This window comes from Melanotaenia boesemani, chromosome 11, assembly GCF_017639745.1.
Source record: "Melanotaenia boesemani isolate fMelBoe1 chromosome 11, fMelBoe1.pri, whole genome shotgun sequence".
NCBI lineage: Eukaryota > Metazoa > Chordata > Actinopteri > Atheriniformes > Melanotaeniidae > Melanotaenia > Melanotaenia boesemani.
Window position 1 is genome coordinate 33,825,515 of NC_055692.1, and position 25,601 is coordinate 33,851,115.

Here is a 25,601-nt window from a genome sequence, read left to right on the forward strand (position 1 = left end):
GGCAAATACGAGAGCATGCAGATGAAGCAATCGCCTCAGTTATTGTGGACCCAGGCTGATGAGCCACATGTTGAATCACACATGATTTGAACATTTAGAGAATGAAAATGCTTTGGTTAATGACAGAAGATTTAATTTCCAGTTTGCAGTTTCCCTCTGAGATGAAAGGTTTTCAATTTCATTTCATTCTCACTTGGTGCTCTTGTTGCAACTTTAGTGCAGTTAATAGCAAATTACTTCGGGGAAACCGGACTTTGCTGCAAACTGCATTGTTTTGTTTGCCTGTTCTCCCTCAGTGTAGGAAAGTTAATGTAACGTTGTAACAAACCCATGATGCCGTCTAACACGTCTGAAGGTTTGCTGTGATATCCCTGACCTATCAGCCAGTTCCTCTGGAAGGTGCCGTTTGCCAGAAAAGCCAGTGTTGTCAGCACACCGTACCAGTCCCTCAACTGGTACGGTGTGGTCCCTCCTGGTGCGTCTCCGTAATGCCGGGCCCAAAGCATCATGGAGGTCCGAGAACATCAATGAGGTCTGAGAACATCACGGAGGTCCGAGAGCATCACGGAGGTCCGAGAGCATCACGGAGGTCCGAGAACATCATGGAGGTCTAAGAACGTCACAGAGGTCCGAGGACATCACAGAGGTCTAGCCTGAATGTGTTTTATAATGTAAGTTTTGTTTCACAATGACAGAACATATTTTAGCAGTTGAGTTTCTTATTAATAACATCTCCCTTTGTCTTGTAATTCCTGATTTTCTATTTTTTCATTTTGTGAGGATGCACTTTTAGAAGTATTAATATCTCATGTGTCTCTTTATTAATTTTTTAAATAGCTTTAATATAAAAAATGTGGCCTGTAATATTTGATTGTGCACAAATGTCTCACATTTCACATAATCTCCTTTTATTCTGTACCGTTGGTGTCGCAGTTTCCCATTTCTGGAGATTTTGTGCGTACGGGAGGGTCAGAGTTGCCGTGGAGGTAGGGACATTCTCCTGCCAAATTTTTTTAGAAATCCCAAATGTTGACTATAATTGGCGTACGTCGGTTTTTGTACCAACACCAGCTTTATAAATGAGGCCCCAGGTCTGGAATCAGCTTTGGTGTACGTACCTCGGATTGTACTGGGTGTGCTCACAGAGTACCACTTTTCCACCAGCTGCCTGCCAGTTACTGTGGCAACAGGGATGTTTACCAGGCCAACATAGCTGCTCTTGTCTTTCTTCCTCTTCCTGTCAGTGTCTTTGTACAGATGCAGCGTGATGGAGGCGACGGAGGGGAGGCTGCTGAAGTCGAAGCGTTCGCCCCAGAAGATGTTGTCTGTCTTCAGTTTGCACGACGTCCGGGCATAGAGACTGTCGTCCAGACACAGCTCGCAGAAGTACCTGCAGTACACAAGTACCATTGTAGCAGCAGGTGTAGAAACAGCTGTGTGGGAGTTGGACAGAACAGTGCCTTACCGTTTCTTGGCGGGCAGATCTTTGGCCTCGATCACCCACACCGTCAGCACATTCTCCAGCCGGCGGCTGTTGTCCTTGTTTGGGTGGACGGCTCGCCGCAGGTTCTCCATCCATTTGTCTCTTTCTGCTGCCGAACGGCACGAGAAGCACTTGGTGCCTGTCGAGGTCGTTACCTAGGACACAGAGTGCAGCGTCATGCCCACAGAGACACAGGAACATGCAGGGTCATGTGTGCTGTGTGTAGTTATTGTTTGTAGTTACTGGGTGCATTTACTGTATGTAGTTGCTGTATGTTTTTACCGTGCACCTTTACGTGCGCTGTTACCGTGCATCATTGATGTGTGCAGTTACTGTGTATTGTTATGTGAGCCATTACTGGATCTAGTTACATGTTGCTGCTATTTATTGTTACCGTGTGTCCTTAAAGTATGTAGTTGCTGTACATAATTAGTGTGTGCTGTTATTGGGCGTAGTTATTGTGTACATACTGTCCATAGTATCTGTTTAGTACTTTGCAGTGTGTGTAGTAACTGTGTGTGGTTACTGTGTGCATTTACTGTGCACAGTTAGTGCGTGTAGTTAGTTACTGTAGTTACTTTGTGTATTAACTGTGTGTACCTCAAAGCAGTAGTCCTGTCCCAGCAGGGAGGAGTGAACGGGTTTGATGATCACTGACTGGTCCATTCTGAGCTCCAAGGATGACACACAGCCAGCGCTTAGCAATGACTCCTGGCTACCACAACGCAGCCGCCGCATCACACACCTGAGCCCCAGACACACACACACACACAGTTAGTGAGTTGCAGCTCTGTCACCTCTTGGTGGCGAGCTGCAGGTCACAGACTCCATGTCCCCCCTTGTTGTGCTGTAAGAAAACATGCTCCTGGTCAGTTTGCTGTTGGTGATTAGATGTGTTGATGCCTGATGGCTGCTGTAAATAAAAGAACACTGTTTTATAGTGGCATCCCAAAACCGGTGATTTAACAGGACAGCTGAAACCAGCTCATTTCAGGAAGAGTCTGCCAGGAGCAGCACCAACTACTGCAGAGATGGAAACTAACATACGTAGATAATCTGGAGTTCCTTTTTTTTAACATAGTTTTCCACAAATATCTACATCCCATAGAAGAATCTGCACTTTGGTAATTACTTTGTTCACGTAAAGTCAAATTAGTTCTCATCAACTTTTGGTTAAGGATCAGAGAGCAGCAGAAGAGTCATTAAAAACTTCAGCGCCTCAGCTGCCAGAGTCATATTAAGTCTTTTTTTTGTTTTTTAACTTGTCCTGTCCAGTAGCAGAATGATGGTCTGGCTGCTGTGTTGCTTTGCCAAGGGGAGCTTTAGGGGTATAAAGCTCTTCTTGATAATCTGATTTTTTAAATCTTATTTATTTATTTTGAATTATGGAATTAACATAATCTTGCTGGACCTGACTGGAGGGGACAGAAAAGAGGAGAATGGTGAATGGTAAAAAGGAAAGTAGAAAAAAGAAAGAGGAGACAAGGATACAGTAGATAGAGACAACAACCCTTCAATCCAACACCAGGCAACTAGCTGCTACACCTGTACAGAAACACAAGAGAGAATTTCCTACAGCTTTTACATGTAAACTAAGCTGACAATCATCAGGAGTTAAAAAAAATAAATAAATAAATAAAAAACTACAAAACAACTAAACCAACAAACAAACAGACATGTATCATGACAACAACCAAAGTACCAGAAACACACACAAAAACCCTAAACAAAAGTATCTCAGTGTATTAACCCTCTGGAGTGGTCAGAGATGAGTGTGATCATGCAAATGTGACCACGCCTCCTGGAGTGAGGCTGGAGGCAGACTAGAGGCGGCCCAGAGACCCGGGTGATCAGCAGCAATCACCCGCCACCCCACCATGAAGACCACCCTTCACCTACCCATAGGGCGGCAGAGGATGGCCGCCCTCTGAGTGGCCCCTTTTCCTTCCCTGTCCACCACCTGAACCTCCTCAGCTCAGCGCTGGCCATGGACGTGGCAGACAAAAAACTCTAAGCTGAGTGCAAACAGCAAGGCATTCATTAAAAACCCTCTCTGCCCTGAATGCTGCTCTCTGAAAGGCAAAACTCAATAAATACATGGAACCGGGCAACAATCACTGTGCTAACACTTTTCAAGCAGTAACACGGGGCATGCTAGATAGTACCAGAGGGCGGTGCTAATGGTGGTTGTCTTCAGTCAGAACTTCAGAAGCAAAGAAAAGAAAGGATGACATCAGTAACATGGACCAGTAATAGACGTGCAGATCTTGACAACAACAAGCTGCTTAGGAGAACAATTTCATTTGAGTTAGGTGTGTTACGGCAGAAAAATATCTTAGTCACTGTTATTATCACTATCATTATCAGTGATTAGGGGTCCAAGCCCGCGGAGCAGCGCAGGGCGGTTCCCAGCACTGCAACGGGATGGAACCCTAGTGTAATCGCTTCTTTTTATTTTTATTATTATGTTTTTTCTTAGTCCACTCCAAGGTCATCGAGCAGCCTAAACCATAAGCGTATGGACAAAGCCATTCACAAGGCTTGCGCCATGCCTGGATGAAACTTCAGGCTGAAAAAATGACACTCGCCAGCCACTAGGTGGCGCTATTACGGAGGGTTTTAGAATCTAGCTCCTGAACGATAACACACACATTCAAGTGCCTTACATTAGTACATTCCTTGCATGAATACCCATCTTGTTTTAACTGACACTTTTTCTTTCAGAGGAATTTTTCCCAGTGCTACATAACAAAATAAGCTAAATCTATTTCCTGAAACTTGAGAGCTTTGACCCGATCAGTCTGAAATGTTGGCTCATAAAAGTAGAGTACAAGATGAACTAAACAACTGCACATTTTTTAATTTTCACTCAGTTCTGAAGTTATGCGTGATTAAATGTTATGTGAAAGCTTGCAAAATTATTGTTGGTCTATAACTTGAGAACAACAGATAATGAATAGAAATTTATGGACCGAGTGCGGAACTCAATTCTATACATCTGGGGCCAGTCAGGAAAAATTTAAAATCTAGAGGGTGTTAAAACCTTGTGTAGTTCCAAAACAACAGCCATTGGACGGATATGCATCAAACTTATTACAAATACAGTCCTAGACATTCTGAGACAAGTTGTGAGTTATGATAGTAAACTGAGAAAGTGGGCGTGGCTTATGGGCGAATGAGGATCTGCCTCCAAATCTGAAAAAAATCACAATCACTAAAAATGACCACTTTGCACTACAGAGCTAAGATTTGCAGGATATATTCCTTCGATCATGCCAAACATCTGACATGGTCTAACGTCCGCTCCACAGATGTCACAAAAAACACAGTCCCGATCATGTGTGAACATTTTTGTGAATATCAGACAAACTTTGTATTTTTCGTGAATATTTAAAATCTTAAAACTTTTACACTATGGGAAAATACTCAAAATTGCCTCTATGGCTTTGATTTTCTGGCCACAAACACTGTGGCTGGTGTCGCATCTGGGACGTGGTTTTCAGCAGGAGGGATACATGGTTCCATCGTGATCAAGCCAATTATTACACATAAAATTTACTAGACACTAAAACTAAATCAGATTCAAATTTCTTTTTAATCTCTTTTCTTGTCATTAGGGATGGAAACTATGGGATTTTTTTTTACATAGTTTTCCACAAATATCTACATCTCATAGAAGAAAGTCTGTCTATCTTCTTTCAGTAAAAGTTTTATTTTTTTCGTTATTTTAAAACCTAAAAATAGAAATAAAAATGTGGCTCTTCAAAAATGTTTGAAGACGATTTAAACGATTAAATTTTTTAATCGAGATTAATCTTGTGAATAGTTGCGATTAATCCCATTGTTTAGCGCAAAATTCCTTTAAAACAAGGCCTACTGCTATATGAGGAAAATGCTGTAAATTTTGGTTTACAAACACTAAATCAGGGGTGTTCAACCTGCGGCTCCGGAGCAGCAAATGGCTCTCTGGACTGCTCTTAATACATGGCTAAACACAGTAAAGAATTTATTAATGTTTTAAATCTAGATATAATAACAATATATATAATATAATATATGCATTAATTACAATTAATTATATTAATTATAATAACAAATGCAGGTTTTTAGCAATTTTTCAGTTGTTTTCATGGAATAATTGCATTAAATTTCCATAACATAATGACACTAAAAGCACCATTAATTCTTTTTTTATCTATTATTTTTGTTATTAGGTTGAAAACTTGTGGGTTTTTCTTTTTATAACATCACTTTCCATAAATTTCTACATCCCATAGAAGAAAGTCTGTCTATCCTGTTTTTGCAAAAATTTTGTTTTTCTTTATTTTAAAACCTAAAATAGAAATAAAAATGTGGTTCTTCAAAAGTGACAACAAATTCTAAGATATTTATCTAAAGTTATAAGTTGTCTTTTTTAATAATGTCTCATAAGATTTGTGTCTCTAAACAAGTTTTTTTTAGTTGGGCAGACTCCTGCACTATACAAATAAACAGATTTAGCTGCAGTTTTCTCTTTAAACAGATATATATATATATATATATATATATATATATATATATATATATATATATATGTGTCATGGACAAGGTTAAAGACATCTCCTTACCATGCTTACCTAACTTGATGCCACTGATTCCAGTAAAAACCTGAAATAAAGAACTTTTTCATGTCTCATGTCGCATTCTGGCAGAGACAGACATGGCAGTTAATGGTTGCTAACTGGTAACAAATGTCTTTGAAACCTTTATTTAGTTTAAATTCTCCACAGCTCATCATCTCCTCAAACACTAAAACTCTCCATACTGAGCAGTTACAGGTTGTGATCCAGCAGTTCTTCAGCAGAACAAACAGATACTGCTGATGCTTCAGAACCAAAAGTTACAAGTATTAAACTATTATAGTATTATAATGGTATTAAAGTTTGTGTTATTTGTAGATGATACAAATATTGTGCCTGCCTGCCTGCCTGCCTATCTATCTATGAGTGCTGTTCTTGATTCTTTCCGTTTTCTTTTTCATCACTGCTTCATCTTCTGAGATGGACAAGTTGCCTCTGGTTTTAAAGTTATAAACACATCACTGCCCGTCTGAGGTCTGTTACAGATGGAGGCAGTGACATTTCCGTTTAGTAGGAAATAAATCCGAAGCAAGAACATTACAGTAACACTGTGACTTTTAGATGTTAAAGTTGTGTGTTTCTGATTCGCTTTGAGGCTCACTGACGTTTATTATATACGTTCCACACTTCACAACGTTTGCTTTTGGGATGCTGCGCTGCTTTACGGCTGCATTTTGCTATGCGATCAGTGTGTCAGCACAATGTCACATGCTAGAAACTGGATATCAACACAATGGATGTTTTGAACACACAGACTTGCTAATTCAGCAGAAAAATCCTGAACCAGCCAGTCTGTGGAGAAAAAAGAAAAATAAAAAAGCAAGAAAAAGACAAAGCAAGAAATAAGACAAGAGTCAACATCTTACTGACTTTTACTGGCTAGAGAGATTTGAGAGAAGAGACAGGATGAAGGTGGATGCTGAATTAGTTGTCATTAGCCACGTTTACATGAGAGTTTAATTCCCCTTTAATTCCGAATAAAACTTTAATCGGCTTTAAAGTGACCCTGTAAACACCTAAGTCCAAATGAAAATGGCCATTCCACATTAAACTTAAAACAAAATTAAGTGGTTGGTTTATTCAGATTTTAAATCTGATTTGAATAATTCCTCAATCATGTATACGTTCATTCCGCTCTAAATTATTTCTGGTTGTTCTGCGCATGCACCTTGTCCTGTCGCAAAGACGATACGGTACTCTCCCTCCTCCTCCTCAGCGGACCAAAGTGAAGCAGTTTGCTGCTGTCAAGCTGCTGCTTCAAAACTAGAATCAAAATCAGAGCGGAAATGGTTCTTATTATGTGGTCTTCCAGGTTGTAGATGGAAAGAAAAGAAGCAGTAACTGGAGTTTGTTTACTTCCGGTAAACGTAAATACGTCACATCTGCACCTGTCCAATCAGAACCCTCCCCAACCCCCAGAGGCCTCATTTAAGCTTGAACAGGAACTAAAACCGGCGGACGACAAATATAGCCAACTTTTGGGATTTATGAAAACCAAACTTGATGGGAAAATGTTCCTACCTCCACGGCAACTCTGACCCAGGTGTATGCACAAAATCTAGAGAAACGGGAAACCGCGACACCAACGGTCCAGAATAAAATCAAGGAAATGATGTGAAATGTGAGACATTTGTGCACAATCCACTATTACCTTTCACACCACATGTTAGATATTGAAGCTGTTTGCAAATGCAAATGTCTGTACATATTTATTTTATACATTAAAACAAATGACTACATTAACGACATCATTACGGTCATTTAGCAGACGCTTTTCTCCAAAGCAATTCAGCTCTCTGGGAATCGAACTTCAGCCTCTCGCATGGCAGGCGTATGCTCTACCGACTGAGATATCCAGCCACATGTTCCGATATCTCTGGCGTGTCTTCCTTCCGACTCCATGATGACAGCATCTCCACCTGCCGCCACTATTCTGTCTTTCTGGCACGCCGTGTCCACTAATTAAACTAATTAAAATTTTTATGTTTTCCAACATGGTCCATCAGGAGCTCTGTCACACACCCTGAAAAATTCCACTTCTTCCCTCTTTTTCCCCCCCGAGCCATCACGGAAATGATGTGATGAATATGTATTACATATGACCATTTATAGCCACCATGTGGGCGTGGGAAGGCGTTCCCTCACATGCGCCTGCTTTAGAGTTAATTCTGACTTATGAACGGAAACATGTGTGTGCGAACGCTTTTATAAATCTGAAAGTAGAAGTGCAGCATTTCCTTTTTGCACCGCAGAAGCCACCTGTAGTTCGCTTTGCTACGCACAGTTTGATAAATGAGAAGCCAGGTCTTAAGCTGAATTAAATAAAGGTGACTAACTGTGTTTTCCATTTAAACCTCAATTCGGAATGACTATTTCCATGTAAACCTGAAGGAGAAAACTTTAATTCTGAATTATTTATTTCTGAATAATTAATTCCAAATAAAAAAAAAAACAAAAGAAAAAAAACAAAATGTGTCAAAGTTCAGTTGTGCTTCATTGCCCAAGAAGCCTGAAGGGGCAGTATACACTGCTGCTGGTTGTAATAAAGAAGTAGGAACTGGAGTTATTTTTCGGGAATTCCTTTGATCTCAAGGAATATCTGGGATAATATATCGGATAAACTGGGCTACTATCGTATCATTCAAAGGCTCTTTTTACTCTAAGTATAGTGGGATTATTTTATCCAGCGATAACGTTTTTCTACTTTGTTCCAGGTGACTTTACTCCGACACAGTAACACATTTCTTGATTATGACACTTCTGTAGTAATCTTACATGTCTCAGCTTTCGTTAGAGACCACAAGTCTACATACAGCCCTTGGAGTTAAACTTAATTTATTGTGGGTTCTGTAAAAGATGTTATCAGCCCTGTTTTCTTCTAACTGTTGGTACTGAATGTCTCTCCTCAACACTATAAAATCCTGATGAGGTCCTACAACAGAGAGAAGATCTTCGGATCCAGTCTGGTTGCTCAGAATATGCTCTGTAACAACCTGAAAAGAAGAATTCAACCTCCCAAACAGTGTTCTGCAACAGTGGTTCTGGAACCCGGTCAGAGGGGAATTTAATCTGAAGTTTGGACTTCTGGTGCTGCTCAGATGTGGCTTGTATCAGATAAAAACACAACAACTTGTTCTCAAGGTTAAAAGCGGTGGTTGTCTGTGGTTCATCTGCAGGAACCAGAGAATGAATGAAGCTCCACTTCAACCATGATACGTCAACACAGAGAAGAAGGCTGTGATCCAAACCTCATCGGACTAACAAACGAGGACGACACAGAACCTGAACCAAAACATGAGATGAATATGAATGATGATGTCATCATTTTGTTTTCACAGAAATGATGAAGCACAGAATCAGCTGAGCGAGATGTGGAAATTTCAGAACAATCTGACGGAACATGAGGATGTTTTCTTGAACCAGAACCAAGTCCAGTTCAGGTCTGTTCCTGCACCACAGAAGTAGGAGAACCTACACAGGATCACACACCAACAGAACCTCCACAACACACACACACACACACACACTCAGGTGGAGGAGGTGGTGCTCTCCTGTTAGCTGATCTGCTCATCTTCTCAACAAGCTGCTTATATTGCTAATGCTGCCATAGCGTGTGTGTGTGTTGCTCATTATTGTTTAGCTAAACATGCTAACTAACAGTGTGTGTTAGCATAGCCACATGCTAACAGAGCAGGCCAACACACACACGCACACATAAGCAGTGTGCTTGGACATGCAAATCAGGTAGAAGACGCTGCTGTGAATGCACGCACGCACGGATGCACACACACACACACACACACACACACACACACACACACACACACACACACACTGCAGCACATTTGCCTGTTCAGAGGACAAAGACGGGGAATGAGACTCACCCAGCATTCTGAGAGGAGGAGGAGGACAGGAGAGGAGAGGAGTTATGTAGCCATGTCCTCTCTCAGCAGCAAACAGGAGGAAGATGGAGGAGCTGCCGATCCTGATGCTGTCGAACGTTGCTTGTGTGTGTGTCTGTGTGAGTGTGTGTGTGTGTGTGCGTGCGTGTTAGCAGCTGATGCTTTAGTCTGTCTGCAGCCTCAATGCAAAGCTGCTCCTCGCTCACTCTGTCTGTCTCTATATGGCTCGCCCCCTGCTCTGTCACCACTTGCCCCTCCCTACAGAGAAGCTGCCCTACATCCTCTCCTCATCTCCTCCTTCACCACATCGTCTCCTACCTTCTCCATTCATCACCTCCTTCCTCACATCATCTACTTCCTCTCCTCATCTCCTCCTTCCTCACATCATCTCCCACCTTCTCCTCATCTCCTCCTTTCTCACATCATGTCCTATTTCCTCCCCTCATCTCCTACTTCCTCCCCTCATCTCCTCCTTCCTCACATCATCTCCCACCTTCTCCTCATCTCCTCCTTCCTCCCCTCATCTCCTCCTTCCTCACATCATCTCCTACCTTCTCCCCACATCACCTCTTTCCTCACATCATCTACTTCCTCCCCTCATCTCCTCCTTCCTCACATCATCTCCTACCTTCTCCATTCATCACCTCCTTCCTCACATCATCTACTTCCTCCCCTCATCTCCTCCTTCCTCACATCATCTCCCACCTTCTCCTCATCTCCTCCTTTCTCACATCATCTCCTCCTTCCTCACATCATCTCCCACCTTCTCCTCATCTCCTCCTTCCTCACATCATCTCCCACCTTCTCCTCATCTCCTCCTTTCTCACATCATCTCCTCCTTCCTCACATCATCTCCCACCTTCTCCTCATCTCCTCCTTCCTCACATCATCTCCTACCTTCTCCCCACATCACCTCTTTCCTCACATCATCTACTTCCTCCCCTCATCTCCTCCTTCCTCACATCATCTCCTACCTTCTCCATTCATCACCTCCTTCCTCACATCATCTACATCCTTCCCTCATCTCCCACCTTCCTCACATCATCTCCCACCTTCTCCTCATCTCCTCCTTTCTCACATCATGTCCTATTTCTTCCCCTCATCTCCTACTTCCACCCCTCATCTTCTCCTTCCTCCCCTCAACTCCTCCTTCCTCACATCATCTCCTATACTCCTCATCTCCTCCTTCCTCGCATCATCTACTTCCTCAGATTATGTCCTACTTTTTTTTAAGTGTATTTTGTTTTTTAATTAGGAGTCTGGAACGTGTCACGGTGCTTTTTAAATATTTTTGTCCACACTCTTCCTTAACAGACATTAATATCTGACGGTAAGCCAGCGTAGGATCCTCCAGCAGCAGCTTTGTACGTTTCATTTTCAGCCTGGTCATGAAACAGAGATGAACGTCGTCTGCTCTGAATACAGCTGCTGCTGCTGGGAGAAGACCAAGCCTCGTATGAGAGGGTCTGCACAGCACCCGCTCCTCATTGGGAAGAATAAACTATGTTCATTCACCTCAGTCTCCAAAAGTCTCCAATAAAACCAGAAAAGGCCGCTAGATTTGTCGCTAGTCGCTTTTTTTTTTTTTAAGTCGCTAGAGGGGTCTGAAAACTCGCTAAATATAGCGACAAAGTCACTAAATTAACAACACTGATGAATAATAAATTCCCCCCAAGACCCCTCCTCTTTCCACACATAAGCCAATCACAGTGGTCGTTCGTCCCCGCTCACGCGCACATTGGCTGTCGTCTTCTTCGTTGGTGTTCATCTCCATTTCTCGTATTGAAGTTAGTTTGAGTTGACAAACCAGCAGCTAATTTGTGCATTACTGTGAACTACTGGGCTGAAGAGGGGGGCAGAAGTTTGTTAACGACAAAATAAATTCAGTTATAACTACTACAAATGTTGGTCGCCATTCTGCGAGTAGATGAAAAATTCACTCGCACTGTCTCACATTTTAGTCACAAAATGCGACCATTTGGTCGCAGTCTGGAGCCCTGAGATGTGATTAATGTTGGAGAGAACATGGGACAAATAATCTGTTAAAGCAAAGCCATAATGAACGCTCCACTGGATAGAAGGTTCTTTTGGAAAAAAGTTGTGTTGAATTTTATGTTTGAAATTGGATTCCTAGTGGAGGAAAATGGAGAACAGGAAGTCAGGTTTTTGTCGGGAAATACAAATTACAGAACCTGCAGCTTCTGTCACAGACAGGTTCTTCTATTAGAATTACTGAGAGATATATACATACCATGCAGAACAGAGAAAACTTCTGTTTGATAAATCTTCTCAGATTAGTAGAAATGAGATGTGGTAAACAAAATGAAATAAAACAGGGTCAACTACTGCTCCTGGAGCAGAAACAGGACCCAGTACGGCCCTCCTTTATCAAACTGTGCGTAGCAAAGTTATCTACAGGTGGCGTCTGCGATGCAAAAAGGAAATGCTGCACTTCTACTTTCAGAATTATGAAAGCGTGCACACGTTGATTTAGAAATCAGAATCAACTCTAAAGAGGCCGCACGTGAGGGAACGCCTTCCCACGCCCACATGGTGGCTATAAACACTAGAGATATCGAAACATGTGGCTGGATATCTCAGTCGCTAGAGCATACGTCTGCCATGCGAGAGGCTGAAGTTCGATTCCCAGATCGGTGAATCGCTTTGGAGAAAAGCCAAATGGCAGTAATGATGCTGATAATTTAGTCATTTATTTTAATGTATAAAATACATATGTACAGATACATCTGAGATTGAAAGCAGTTTATTTAATAATAAATAATATTCCTTTCTAGTTCCTGGGTGTTACAGCTGGGTGGGCGGTGTTACAGCTGGGTGAGCGGTGCAAAAGGACACAATCACCGCTATTAACCAGGTGGACAAGATGTTGCGGGAAATAAAGACCGTCTGGACAGAAATTGGGACAACAATTTAAAAAAGCATTGTGTAAGAATAAATAAAGGAAATCCTCCTCGTGTTTGTTTCATTAGCGTAGCATCACTTCTAGACCTCCAGCCTCCAGTCTGGTCCCGCTCTGCTGGAATGAAGGACCAAAGCTACTTTCCACACTGACGGCTACATGCTGGCAGCAGACTGGCACCTTATTTATCTGGATGGATTTTATAACATGAAGTTTTGTTTCACAATGACAAAACATGTTTAGTTGTTGAGGTTCTTATTAATATCATCTCCCCTTTTCCTGGAAATCCTGTTTTTTCCCCAGCGTGACTCTTAGGAGAATTAATATGGAATGTTTGTCTTTACTCATTTCTGCAAACAGCTTTAATATCTAACATGTGGTGTAAAAGGTAATAGTGGATTGTGCACAAATGTCTCACATTTCACATCATTTCCTTGACTTTTTTCTGGAGTGTTGGTGTCGCTGTTTCCTGTTTTCCCATATTCTGTGTGTACGCCTGGGTCAGGAACAGGAACATTTTCCCGTCAAGTTTGGTTTTTATAAATCTCAAAAGTTGGCCATATTTGTTGTACGCTGGTTTTTGTTCCTACGTCAGCTTGATAAATGAGGCCCCAGGTATCCTCTGGAAATCTAGCAGTTTGACTGACTGCTGATTGGTGGCTGATAAGGTTTTCCTGTGATCAGCAAAGGGCTGCTGAGCAGTGTGTGACTGCAGTGGTTACTGACTGATCAGTTATTGGTAGTGTGTCAGCATGTTACCTGGTGTCAGTGGTTCTGATCATGTCTGTCTTCACACTGCTGTGACGGGACAGTTTGGGCTGTGATCGTGTCCGACGAAGAGACTGCTTCAACCTGCGGGACAGATAACCCTGAGGAAGAGGAGGAGAAGGAGGAAGAAGGTATTAGCAGGTTACATTTTGATCTATTCATTTGATCCATAATTGGATGTATTTATTGATTTTATCTTTGTGTAATCATGAATGAAGTCAGCATCAATAAAGGAAAATAAATAAATATTTATATGAGTCTTGTTGCTGGAGCCCAGATAAACATGCCAGATGTTTATATCATTAATCAGGCGCAGCAGTAACTGATCATTAAATCACATTAGATCATGCATTGGTCGAATAGGACCAGAACCCTGAGACGTCAGCTGTATATGTCACATCCCACCTGCAGGTGGAGCTGCTCAACCGATTAGCAGCTGGTAGCAGCTCAGCTCCTGTTTCCATGGAAACAGCAGGCTGATCTGCATAAGGGGTAGTGTGTGTGTGAGTGTGTATGTGTGTGTGTGCTCACCGTCACTCTGGTGGTGGGTGTGTCCATGATGGAGCCACTGGGCATGCTCTGTCTGCGTTTCCCCCTCTCTGTAGCATCTGCAACAAACAGAGTGCATCATGGGAATATTTGTAGTATCATTAGAAATATGTCTCCCTTCTTCACCCAGCCGTTGCTATGGTAACTGGTGGTGTCAGGCTCCCTTATGACAATCAAATGTAAAGGTGTGTGTTTGAATAGGTTTGCCATTACAACAAATAAACACCTGCAGAAATGTTTGTTTTGATATGATTGGTCATTTTTATTTACTTTGATTTATTTTATGTAATTTAGTTTAATTGTGTGAGAGGCACACACACACACCAGACGGACAGTGACACAGTGGCCCTCATTTATCAAACAAACATGGAAATGAGCTCAGAAATGATCTTACGATTGGATCCGCGTGTTCTTCATGAAACGTTCGTATCTGACCGATTCCAGCATAGGAATGATCGGGCCTTGATAAATGCGGTGGCTGAATCCGTCATTTACATGTTACGCCCCTATTTATTCGTGGTCCAGAGGCCTTGCCAGTGAGATCAAAACATGTAGAGGAGACTTTCTGCCAAAAAAGAAACTTTTCTGGGGTTGAGAGAAAAAGCCTGACTTGTGAGGTGGAAAAGAATAAAGAGGTGCTGTTTGGCAGCCTGAAAACCAGAGTCAAAAGTATGAACAAAAACGTTACATGGAAGAGGATCACGGAGACGTTAATAGCCACGCTGTTGTTGAACAGACTCCGGCTGAGGTATGAATAAAATTCTAGCATATACCCATAAATAATGTTTTATTCATTGTTTTCATTTTTACTTAAATTTAAGCTGTTCTAATTGTCATGTCTGAGCTTAGACTGTTTATCATTTTTATTTTCCCAAATCCTTTTTGAGTGCATCGATGTGCACTCCAAGCAGTATCATTGAGCTGTTTTATTTTATTCGTTGTGGGAATCAATATTAACGTGGTTTTTTTTTGCAAATGGGTTTATTCTGAGTACTGAAAATGTGGCTGCTTATGCTGAGATGACAGTTTGAGGTTTGTTTAATTATTATTTTCAGCGGTTTTGAACTGCCAACCCACGCTGACTCAAACTTGCGTACATGATCTCAGACCTGTCGTGAGATTTGATCGTATCCCACATTCACGTCCAAATTGATAAATGCGGTACATGGAAATGGTCGAGCACACGTCGTACGTCCATTTGATAAATGAGGGCAACTGACTGATGTGGGTATGAATCTGGGACAGGAAGTCGGGCTGCTGAGGGGCGGAAGAACACCCTGCTGACACACACACACACACACACACACACACACACACACACACACACACACACACACACACACACACACACACACACACACACACACACACACACACACACACACAAAACTAAAAAAAAACTGGAACTGCAGGATAATGTAGCCAGAACATGAAACAAACAGGCTGTAAAAATGCGGCTTATTTAACCTCTTCTCAAAAAGAGCCAACAGGAGACATCTGTACATGAAGCATACCAAAGTCATGGGGAGAAACTTAGCTAAATGACCCAACCAAGCATTGGCATCCAAACAGTTCAAACCCCAAGCAATTATATGGGAACATGTATGCAACAGAGGGCTGCATATATAATGTTTTGCTAGTAACTTTACTCATTATATTGCTTATATATAGCATACACCTATGGTCTAAATCTAAAGATTAATTCATTAGTGAAGCTGGTAGCTATGTTAATGCATGCTCCATAGAAAGAAAAATGCTCATTTAAAATACAAGTTATTTTATTTATACAAGTTTTTCTTTAATTAATAGGCCAATTAATCGGTTATCAGAATTTTTTGCTGCCATCACCTCCAAAAATCTACACTGCTCAAAAAAATTAAATAAATAAATAAATAAATAAATAAAGGGAACACTAAAATAAAATCCTAGATCTGAATGAATGAAATATTCTTATTAAACACTTTGTTCTTTACATAGTTGAACGTGCTGACAACAAAATCACACAAAAATGATCAATGGAAATCAAATTCATTAACCCATGGAGGTGTGAATTTGGAGTCACACTGAAAATTAAAGTGGAAAAACACACTACAGGCTGATCCAGCTTTGGTATGATGTCCTTAAAACAAGTCAAAATGAGGCTCAGTAGTGTGTGTGGCCTCCACGTGCCTGTAGGACCTCCCTACAACACCTGGCCATGCTCCTGATGAGGTGGTGGATGGTCTCCTGAAGGATCTCCTTCCAGACCTGGACTAAAGCATCCGCCAACTCCTGGACAGTCTGTGGTGCAACGTGGCGTTGGTGGATGGAGCGAGACATGATGTCCCAGATGTGCTCAGTTGGATTCAGGTCTGGGGAACGGGCGGCCAGTCCATAGCATCAATGCATTCATCTTGCAGGAACTGCTGACACACTCCAGCTACATGAGGTCTTGCATTGTCTTGCATTAGGAGGAACCCAAGGCCAAGTGCACCAGCATATGGTCTCACAAGGGGTCTGAGGATCTCATCTCATTAACTAATAGCAGTCAGGCTACCTCTGGTGAGCACATGGAGGGCTGTTTGGCCCCCCAAAGAAATGCCACCCCACACCCACTGCCAAACCGGTCATGCTGGAGGACATTGCAGGAAGCAGAAGGTTCTCCACGGCGTCTCCAGACTGTCACGTCTGTCTCATGTGCTCAGTGTGAACCTGCTTTCATCTGTGAAGAACACAGGGCGCCAGTGGCGAAGTTGCCAATCTTGGTGTTTTCTGGTAAATGCCAAACGTCCTGCATGGTGTTGGGCTGTAAACACAACCCCCACCTGTGGACGTTGGCCCTCATTCCTCCCCCATGGAGTCGGTTTCTGACTGTTTGAGCAGACACATGCACATTTGTGGCCTGCTGGAGGTCATGTTGCAGGGCTCTGGCAGTGCTCCTCCTGTTCCTCCTTGCACAAAGGTGGAGGTAGAGTCCTGCTGCTGGGTTGTTGCCTCCTACAGCCTCCTCCACGTCTCCTGATGTACTGGCCCGTCTCCTGGTAGCGCCTCCATGCTCTGGCCACTACGCTGACAGACACAGCAAACCTTCTTGCCACAGCTCGCATTGATGTGCCGTCCTAGATGAGCTGCACTACCTGAGCCACTTGTGTGGGTTGTAGACTCACCCCTAACCCCTAACCCCTAACCCCTAAGCACCGCCAGCATTCAGAAGTGACCAAAACATCAGCCAGAAAGCAGGAACGGAGAAGTGGTCTGTGATCACCACCTGCAGAACCCTCCTTTATTGGGGGTGTCTTGCTAATTGCCTATAGTTTCCACCTGTTGTCTGTTCCATTTAACAACAGCATGTGGAACTGATTGTCAGTCAGTGTTTCTTCCTAAGTGGACAGTTTGATTTCACAGAAGTGTGATTGACTTGGAGTTACATTGTGTTGTTTAAGTGTTCCCTTTATTTTTTTGAGCAGTGTATATCGGTCAGGCTCTAAAATATATCCCCGGGACATCCGTAATTTTCACATAATGTTAACGTTATCTGCATAAGCTGTTTTCTTTCTCAGCTTTGACATGAAGAGGAAATACTTTCTTTGGGGCGCTTTCTACAGCTGAAGGTCTGATTCCCATCCTGCCACGAAATATTTATAAGCCTCTAATCTGACTTGTATGCTTTTAATTCTGCCGCTGTGAAGTGCGACTGTTGATTGAGGTAAAACCAAGTGGTAACCTCCGGCGGAGAAATGTGAAGCCTATGCGAAAGTGCAAAAAATTGCAGTTCACCCCTCATCTGCTAGGGGATCCAAAACAGAGTCAATCCCCACAGGCTCCCATGTTAAAAAGATCAACTTCACAGCAGAAATAAACATGTTTAAAGCCTTGTACAAAATCCATTTGGGATTAATAGTTCAAGTTTACCTTCATGACAACTGTGAGGGGGTGAATTTTTTTCTAACTCATCCTTTTGGATGTTGTTTAATCTTGAAATGTGGGATAATTAGGGGCGTGTCCTTTTGATTGACATGTATCCAATATCCACAGAAAGAAGGGAGAGTGCAGCACAAACGTGGTTTTTACCGTCTAACAGTGCACCTTAGCTTTAGCCCGCCTACCTTCATTAGCGGTTAGCTACAGTTAGCTCCGAGTTGGCTCAGTTAGCTCTTAGCTACAGGCAGCTCGGAGTTTGACAGAAGTCAATCATCCACCTCACGCTCACAGCCACCCTCTCACCTACACCTCTTCGACCATTTTTGTATTTTCTGGGAGCGACGGCAGGCGTGATGCTGCTAAGATGGCGACGGTGGGCACCGCCCAACTATCTTCACTGTTGCTCTTCAGAAACCTACGGGTGACTCCACGGAGGCTCCGCCCATCTTTTAATATACAGTCTATGGGTAAACCAGGCAGCAATATCTCCGTCAATTGGATGTTTTGGAGTTTTTTAACCAGGAATTTGGAAAATCTTACAGATTATCAGCCCCAACATGGGGGCTATCCCCTTGATTCTCCTGACCCAACCACAGACAGAGGTGTCCATCATCAACATCAGCCGATGGCTTCATGAGATATTTACCTGCGTAAACTGGAACATGAAAACAGGAAAATCTAAAATAAAACCAGGAAATAAACTAGAGCCGGGCAAGTTGATGTGTTACAATTGGTTAATGCGTAAATTAATCAACACTGACACTTATTTTTTTAGTGTTTTTTCTTTCAAAATCCATTGCCCTCTAGCTCTGAATACAGACAAACCATGGTAACACGAGGACTTGGTACTGGCTTGGCATGATCGTCAGCTTGGGTGTCAACCATTGGGAGCATCTGTGGGTGGACCGCTGTAGTGCTCACCTGAACAGGTGTGTGTCGACATCACCACACAGATCAGGTGTGTACTCAATGAAAACGCTGATGTATTGTGCTCTTTTTAAAAGAATTACTATGGAAGGTTTAAAGGCAAAATGTCGATTTTACAATATTTCTCTTTTTTTTAAGGTTTTAAAATTTTAAAAGGTTGTTGAATAGCTTGTGTACAGACTAAACTTGTCCCCTACTGTTCCCACTGCTTATATGTCATAACAGGAATTTTAAGAGAAAACGTTGAATTGTGAATAACGGAATATATGCACAAGTTCGAGATCATTATCTTTTCTCTTGAAACATCACTTACTCCCAAACAATCTAAAAGTGCTGAGATTATAATCCTGCTTCTGTCCGTTCCCGCAGGGAAACACCTGATTGCTGACGTTCACCATCAGATACTGTTTCCTCTGCGTTTATAAGGACGACAGCGTCACACAGCTTTGAAATTCATCCTGCTGACTTGTTGCCTTTTAATAAATACATCCTGAAATTTTCATCTTTCTTCTTTGTAATGAGTTTTATTAAGAATTTGTGGACATAAGCCTACCAGAGACATCTCAACCACTTGGTTTGTTTTGTAATGCTAAAAGTGTTTGTTAGCACAATACTGTTTCAGATTTTAACCATTTCACTATTGTTACTATATCATTAACTGTTACTTTGAAAATAAAACAAAAGATTCCTGTTATTATTGTCCAGACAAAAAGAGAAAAAAGCACAGAAACACATTTCTCTTTTTTCTTAGTGCAAACTTCAAAGGGTCAACTAGTCGACAAACAGCTGCTCAGAGATGATGTCATCAGAACTTCTCCATCAGCTGTGATCTTTGACCCTCACAGGTGACCCTAACCTGTCTCAGTTCTCACACTGTTGTTTCTACCTGTTAACTTATAACCAAACATCTGTTCCGTCACCATGGTAACCGACTTCAGATCTCAGATTATGAGATTATTTTTGTGACATGTTGTCAAGATTAAGAGGAGTTGATCCCTGATCTGCTGTACACACAAGTAACTCCAGTCGTCCTCTTACCGTCCTCAAAGTACACGTTCATCGTAGGTCCAAATGTCCATCCAAACGTCTCTCTGTCTCTTAACTGCTCCCACCGTCTCTAAATGTCCTCACTGTTTCTAACTATCTACGTCTGCCTCCTTTTTTTTCTACTTCTTCTTCCCTGCAGCTATCTAAAACTGAACTCGTCTTCCTTACCTTTGTGGGCTGGCAGAGGAGGCGCTGAAGTCACATGCAGGGTGTATCTTAGCAACCACACAGTACAAGACTCCGCCCTCTCTGCGAGGAGCAAAGGATGAACCTGAAGAAGAAGAAGAAAACAAAAAAGAAGATGATCAGACACTGGATCAGTGTGATCAGCTGTTATTGATCTGATGAAGACAACAGGCCTACAAACTCTTACTCTGGTCAATATGATCAATAGGTCCCAATATTCTTCACTTCCTCACTAACTTACAGCCTCTGTTAAACGCTGAGGGAGTTATTTCAGGACAGAAGAGTGACAGGATTCAGTTCCATCCACATCAGACGTGTCAAACTCAGTTTAGTTCAGGAGACGCATACAATGCAGTTTGATCTCCAGTGGGCCGGACCAGTGAAATAACATCACAGCAACCTATAAATAGAATTAAAAATCCCAACTTTTCCCTTTGTTTTGGTACAAAGAAGTACAAACACATGATCTAGATGTCAATATTTAATGACCTATCCTATATGATGAACAATAGGAAAGTACAGTTTCAACAATATTTTCCCTTAGTTATACATTTACATATTGTATTTATTAATGTGACATTTTATATGTATTTCACATGCAAGATATTTATATTTTTAAACAAATATAGATTTATATAATTATATAGTAGCTATATATACATGTATAAAAACTATATACATTTTAAAACTAAATAATTTTTCATTCATAAGATCAAATTCACTTAATTTTATTACCTTCACAAATTATATTTGATTTTAGATTGTATTTCTATTTATTTCAATTTGATTTTTATTTATTGACACATTGACCTATTTTACATATTTACTTATTTACACGTGCATCACATCTTCCAGATCACAATGGATCTACAGTATGACCAAACATTTAATTGAAAAATACAGCATTTCACTTTATGATTTGAGTAACTTTTCAAAAGCAATAAGTTATTTTAAATACGTGTACTTTTCCGCATGTGTGTAAAAACCCTGTCCACATGAACTGACTCACCGTGTAATACAAACTGAAGTCAGATCTATTAAGTAAAAAAGTAAATAGAAATATATAGAAAGTTATTCCCCTGCCATAGAAATGTTTTAATAAAAAAAAAACAATGTAACCTCACATGGACAAATTAGGAATTACAGTTATTTTTATTCAAATATTGCACTTGTATGTCTTCTATGTCATTTTCATTTTTACTAAATCAATCCCATGGGCCAAATTGGATCCTCTGGTGGGCATTTTTTGGCCCCTGGGCCATACATTTCACCTTAGTCATCATCAGAGCTGCTGAATGTGAGATGTGAGGAGAATCAGAAGAGGATGCCGTTTGTTCTCCAGTCATTTCTTTTCTTGGATAAAAACATCCAAGCCTTTCTCTAAAGAGTAAAATTCCTCTGACATCTCTGGAGAAATTAACCTGAGAGCGTAACTCAGGTGTCCTGCTGAGGTTTTGCCAGGCAGCTCAGCTGTTTTTGAGGATGACATCGCCCCCCTCAGGTGCAGATTGGATGGCAGCCTCCTGGACGAGACCATGTTCTCTGACTGTGTTTAAAAAGGGATCACTGAACATTTTCCAACAAGTCTGATAAATCCATCTGAAAACATGATGTGAGGACTGCAGACCTGGTTGGAACAAAAAACGTCTCTGAGGCCAAATTAATTCATACATTTAACAAGATTTAGGACATTTAATCTCATAATGGATCCATCGTCTGGAGAACAGCAACAGAAACAGATATTTATTTATTTTTGTCTTTAATGAACAACTGAAGAGAAAACACGGTCTGTTATCTTCAGCTGGGATCTTGTCTGAAAGCCAGTCTATATCCTGTTGGAAACATTCCTGCATCCAGTGAGTTCTGCTCAGATGTATATGCTATGATTACATGAGGATATGGTTCATGATCACATCCTCCCCATCTAACCTTCCATAGAAAGAAACCTTCTGAATCAGGAATGTGAGCTGGTCTCAGCCCAACACTGGACCTTCCCCAAGATCACCACCTTCAGACCCAGATCTTAGATTACAGGTTCTGATTCTATTCCTTGCAGACACAACACAAGTGAAGCACATGGAAACATGGTTGTTGAACATTTTCATGTGGTCTACATATGAAGCACATGTGATTGATTCACTGTCATGATTCATGAGCGTTGCTTCTGTTTTATTTCTGTTCCTTTAGTTTCTGTTGTCTTTGAGACTTGTGTTTTGGTTTCTTGTCTTATTTTGTAGAGTCACACCATTGTATGTTCTGTTCTCTTTACTTCCTTTTCAGGACATTCCTGGAGTCTCATTTACAACCATTTTTACACACAAACAGGGCCTGAAAGTGGCGTACGACCCTCCCCACACAAAAGTTGTCCATCCACCCATCCATGCCTGAGCCACCTCATTTGGCTCCTTTCAATGTGGAGGAGCAGCGGCTCTACTCTGAGCCCCTCCCGGATCACCGAGCTTCTCACCCATTTTCTAAGGGGGAGTCCAGCCCCCCTGTGGAGAAAACTCATTTCGGCCGCTTGTATTCGCGATCTTGTTCTTTCGGTCACTACCCACAGCTCGTGACCATAGGTGAGGGTAGGAACGTAGATCGACCAGTAAATTAAGAGCTTTGCCTTTTGGCTCAGCTCCTTCTTCACCACGACAGACCGATGCTGCGTCCGGCACTGATCTGCTTGTTGATCTCCCGCTCCATCCTTCCCTCACTCGTGAACAAGACCCCGAGATACTTGAACTCCTCCACTTGGGGCGGGACCTTATTCCCGATCCGGAGAAGGCACTCCACCCATGAGGACCATGGTCTCGGTCTTGGAGGTGCTGATTCTCATCCCAGCCACTTCACACTCGGCTGCAAATTGCTCCAGTGAGAGCTGAAGATCACGGCCTGATGAAGCCAACAGAACCACATCATCCTCAAAGAGCAAAGACCCAATCCTGAGGCCACCAAACCAGATCCCCTCAACACCTCGGCTGCACCTAGAAATTCTGACCATAAAAGTTATGAACAGAATCGGTGACAAAGGGCAGCCTTGGCGGAGTCCAATCCTCACTGGAAACTATTCTGATTTACTGCCGGCGATGTGGACCAAGCTCTGACACCGGTCGTACAGGGACCGGACAGCTCCTACAAGCGGGTCTGGCACTCCATAGTCCTGGAACACCCCCTCACAGGAGCCACCAGGGGACACAGTCAAACGCCTTCTCCAAATCCACAAAGCACATGTTTTGATTTGCATTCCTCTCCCTCCAGCCTACCCTCACCCAAAACGAGGACCCTGACCCACCGTCTCCGACAAGAAGGCTTCAATGAGGATGTTTGGTGCGTTTGAACAACAATGCAAAGGTTTAATTATTAAGATCTTGTAATGTATTAAATATGTCACACCCAATTGTCACTATGTTACAAATCACAGCTCTAATTTCTTTATGTTCATCAGCTGTGACATTAATTAATTCTCATTTGTTGCCTTGATTCACTCTTTGATCAGCAGCTTCTTCATATGCAACGATATTCATGTCCTGCTTTGCATTGACCATATATAGCTGGCGTGTTCAGGACGGGAAATGAGGACGATTCAAGTGTGCACATTTCCAAGTCTGTGATCTATGAAGGGAAAATTACCTGCAGGTGTTCTGAATGGTTTCATATATCTGATTGTTCATTCACGCAAGCCATTTTTGGCTCATGTGCACACATACACATTTATTATGGGTCCTATGCATCATTTTAGAAATGAGACCCCTGGTCTTACTTTGCAGATTACTTTCCCTTAATCTTTGTTTTGTTAGTTCTTGTAAGGAATTTATTGGGGTTCTAATCAAGGAATAATTCAGGTGTACTACTCATTTTCATTTATTCTTATTCTAAGTTTGGGTCCCATCCCAGAAACCCACACGTGGATGACATGAAATTTCAGTGTGTAAAGGACAAAGGAGTGAGCCTAAGCTGAAATGTGGTCGGACCAGTCACTGTTCCAGATCTTTGGTAGAAGCGTTGTTAAGACTCTGATCCTGAAGCATAGTTCAGACCTCTGATCATCCATGTGTGGCAACGTTTGTGCGTTTGTTTTCTGCAGCACAACACAACGCTCTTACACACACTGTCTGCGGTGTGAGACTGTACTTGAGTATGTGTGAGTGTGTTTACCTCCAGGTTGTCCAGCATCAGTAACTGTGAGTCTGACAAGATGCAGAACATCTTGGTCCAGATGTCGGGCTCTGCCCTTCGCCCACAGGACAGCCAGTGGATGGAGGCACTCTTCAGCTCTGTTACATCATCAGGACACGAACATATCAGATGTCTAACGTTTAGGTTCTACACTTCTAATATTTCTATGATTTATTTTCACTGTATGTTACTGTCCAGTCAGTGTTTTCTCACAGCAAGCAGGAAGTGAAGTGTTACCAGCCTGAAGTTCTCTGATCAGCTGTTAAACTAATCAGAAAATAACACTTGCAATGACACTTGTCAACTCACCAATCACCTTCATCCAGCCCAGGTGTTGACACCTGGATAGGTGTTTGACCAGCTGCTCCATAGCAACAAGATGTTATGAGCCCAAAAAACACCTGAGACACAGACAGATGCAGGTGGACAAACATGAAGAGAGGACGGTAACACACAGAAAGAGGAACAGGTGGAGTCAGAAGCTGACTTCACACCTGCAGTCCTGACATTTTCCCAGTTTATCAACCAAAATGTTTGAAGCTGAGCTCAGTTTTCAGGATGATGATTATGCATCACTTTGCAGAGAGTTCAGACTTTTCTTCAGGGAACACAGATCAACTCAGTGACATGGACAGAAAAGTCTGGATTCTGGTCTGAGTTCAGATTTATGGAGAAAACATGACCAGAATCCATCCTGGACAGCTGATCTGTCAGCTGCTGGACAACAAAGATGAAGGCTGATTGATAAAGACTATTGGTTTAATTAATGGTGTTTGCAAATCATTCAAGCTGAAACACAGCAACTGGTCGTCTCTTTTGTTTTTCCATCTCTAATTTTGTTCATTTTAACTTATACTTGATATGCATTCATTTTAAATATATATTAGGCATACACTCATCATCCACTTTATCAGGTCCACCTTCTAGTATCAGGTCAACCCCTATTTCCACCAGAACTGCCTTAATTCTTGGTGTCATAGATTTAACACGGTGTTGGAAGAGATTTCGCTCCATATTGACATGATTGCATCATACAGTTGTTGCAGATTTGTCGGCTGCATCCATGATGAATGTTTCGGACATTAATGCATGTCCAAAAACATTAACTTAAAATAGTGCCCCCCCCCAAT

General features: G+C 42.0%; 1 protein-coding gene across 2 annotated transcripts in view; it reads right to left on the reverse strand.

Moving 5' to 3' along the window:
- The window catches only part of LOC121649531 (disabled homolog 2-interacting protein-like), a 37,355-nt gene extending 12,866 nt beyond the window's left edge, over positions 1-24,489 (reverse strand). Inside the window, exons 1-7 of one of the 2 annotated variants that reach the window (XM_042000437.1) lie at positions 24,451-24,489; positions 20,284-20,386; positions 14,224-14,300; positions 13,684-13,793; positions 2,084-2,228; positions 1,466-1,638; positions 1,119-1,390 (exon numbers count right to left, since the gene is read on the reverse strand). In XM_042000437.1, coding sequence (XP_041856371.1) covers positions 1,119-1,390; positions 1,466-1,638; positions 2,084-2,228; positions 13,684-13,793; positions 14,224-14,300; positions 20,284-20,386; positions 24,451-24,468 — 898 coding nt within the window. In that variant the 5' untranslated portion in view covers positions 24,469-24,489. Of the gene's footprint in view, positions 1-1,118; positions 1,391-1,465; positions 1,639-2,083; positions 2,229-9,986; positions 10,335-13,683; positions 13,794-14,223; positions 14,301-20,283; positions 20,387-24,450 lie in introns of those variants that run through there. The other variant, XM_042000438.1, reaches the window with a different exon arrangement.
- Between the last annotated feature and the right edge of the window lie 1,112 nt (positions 24,490-25,601).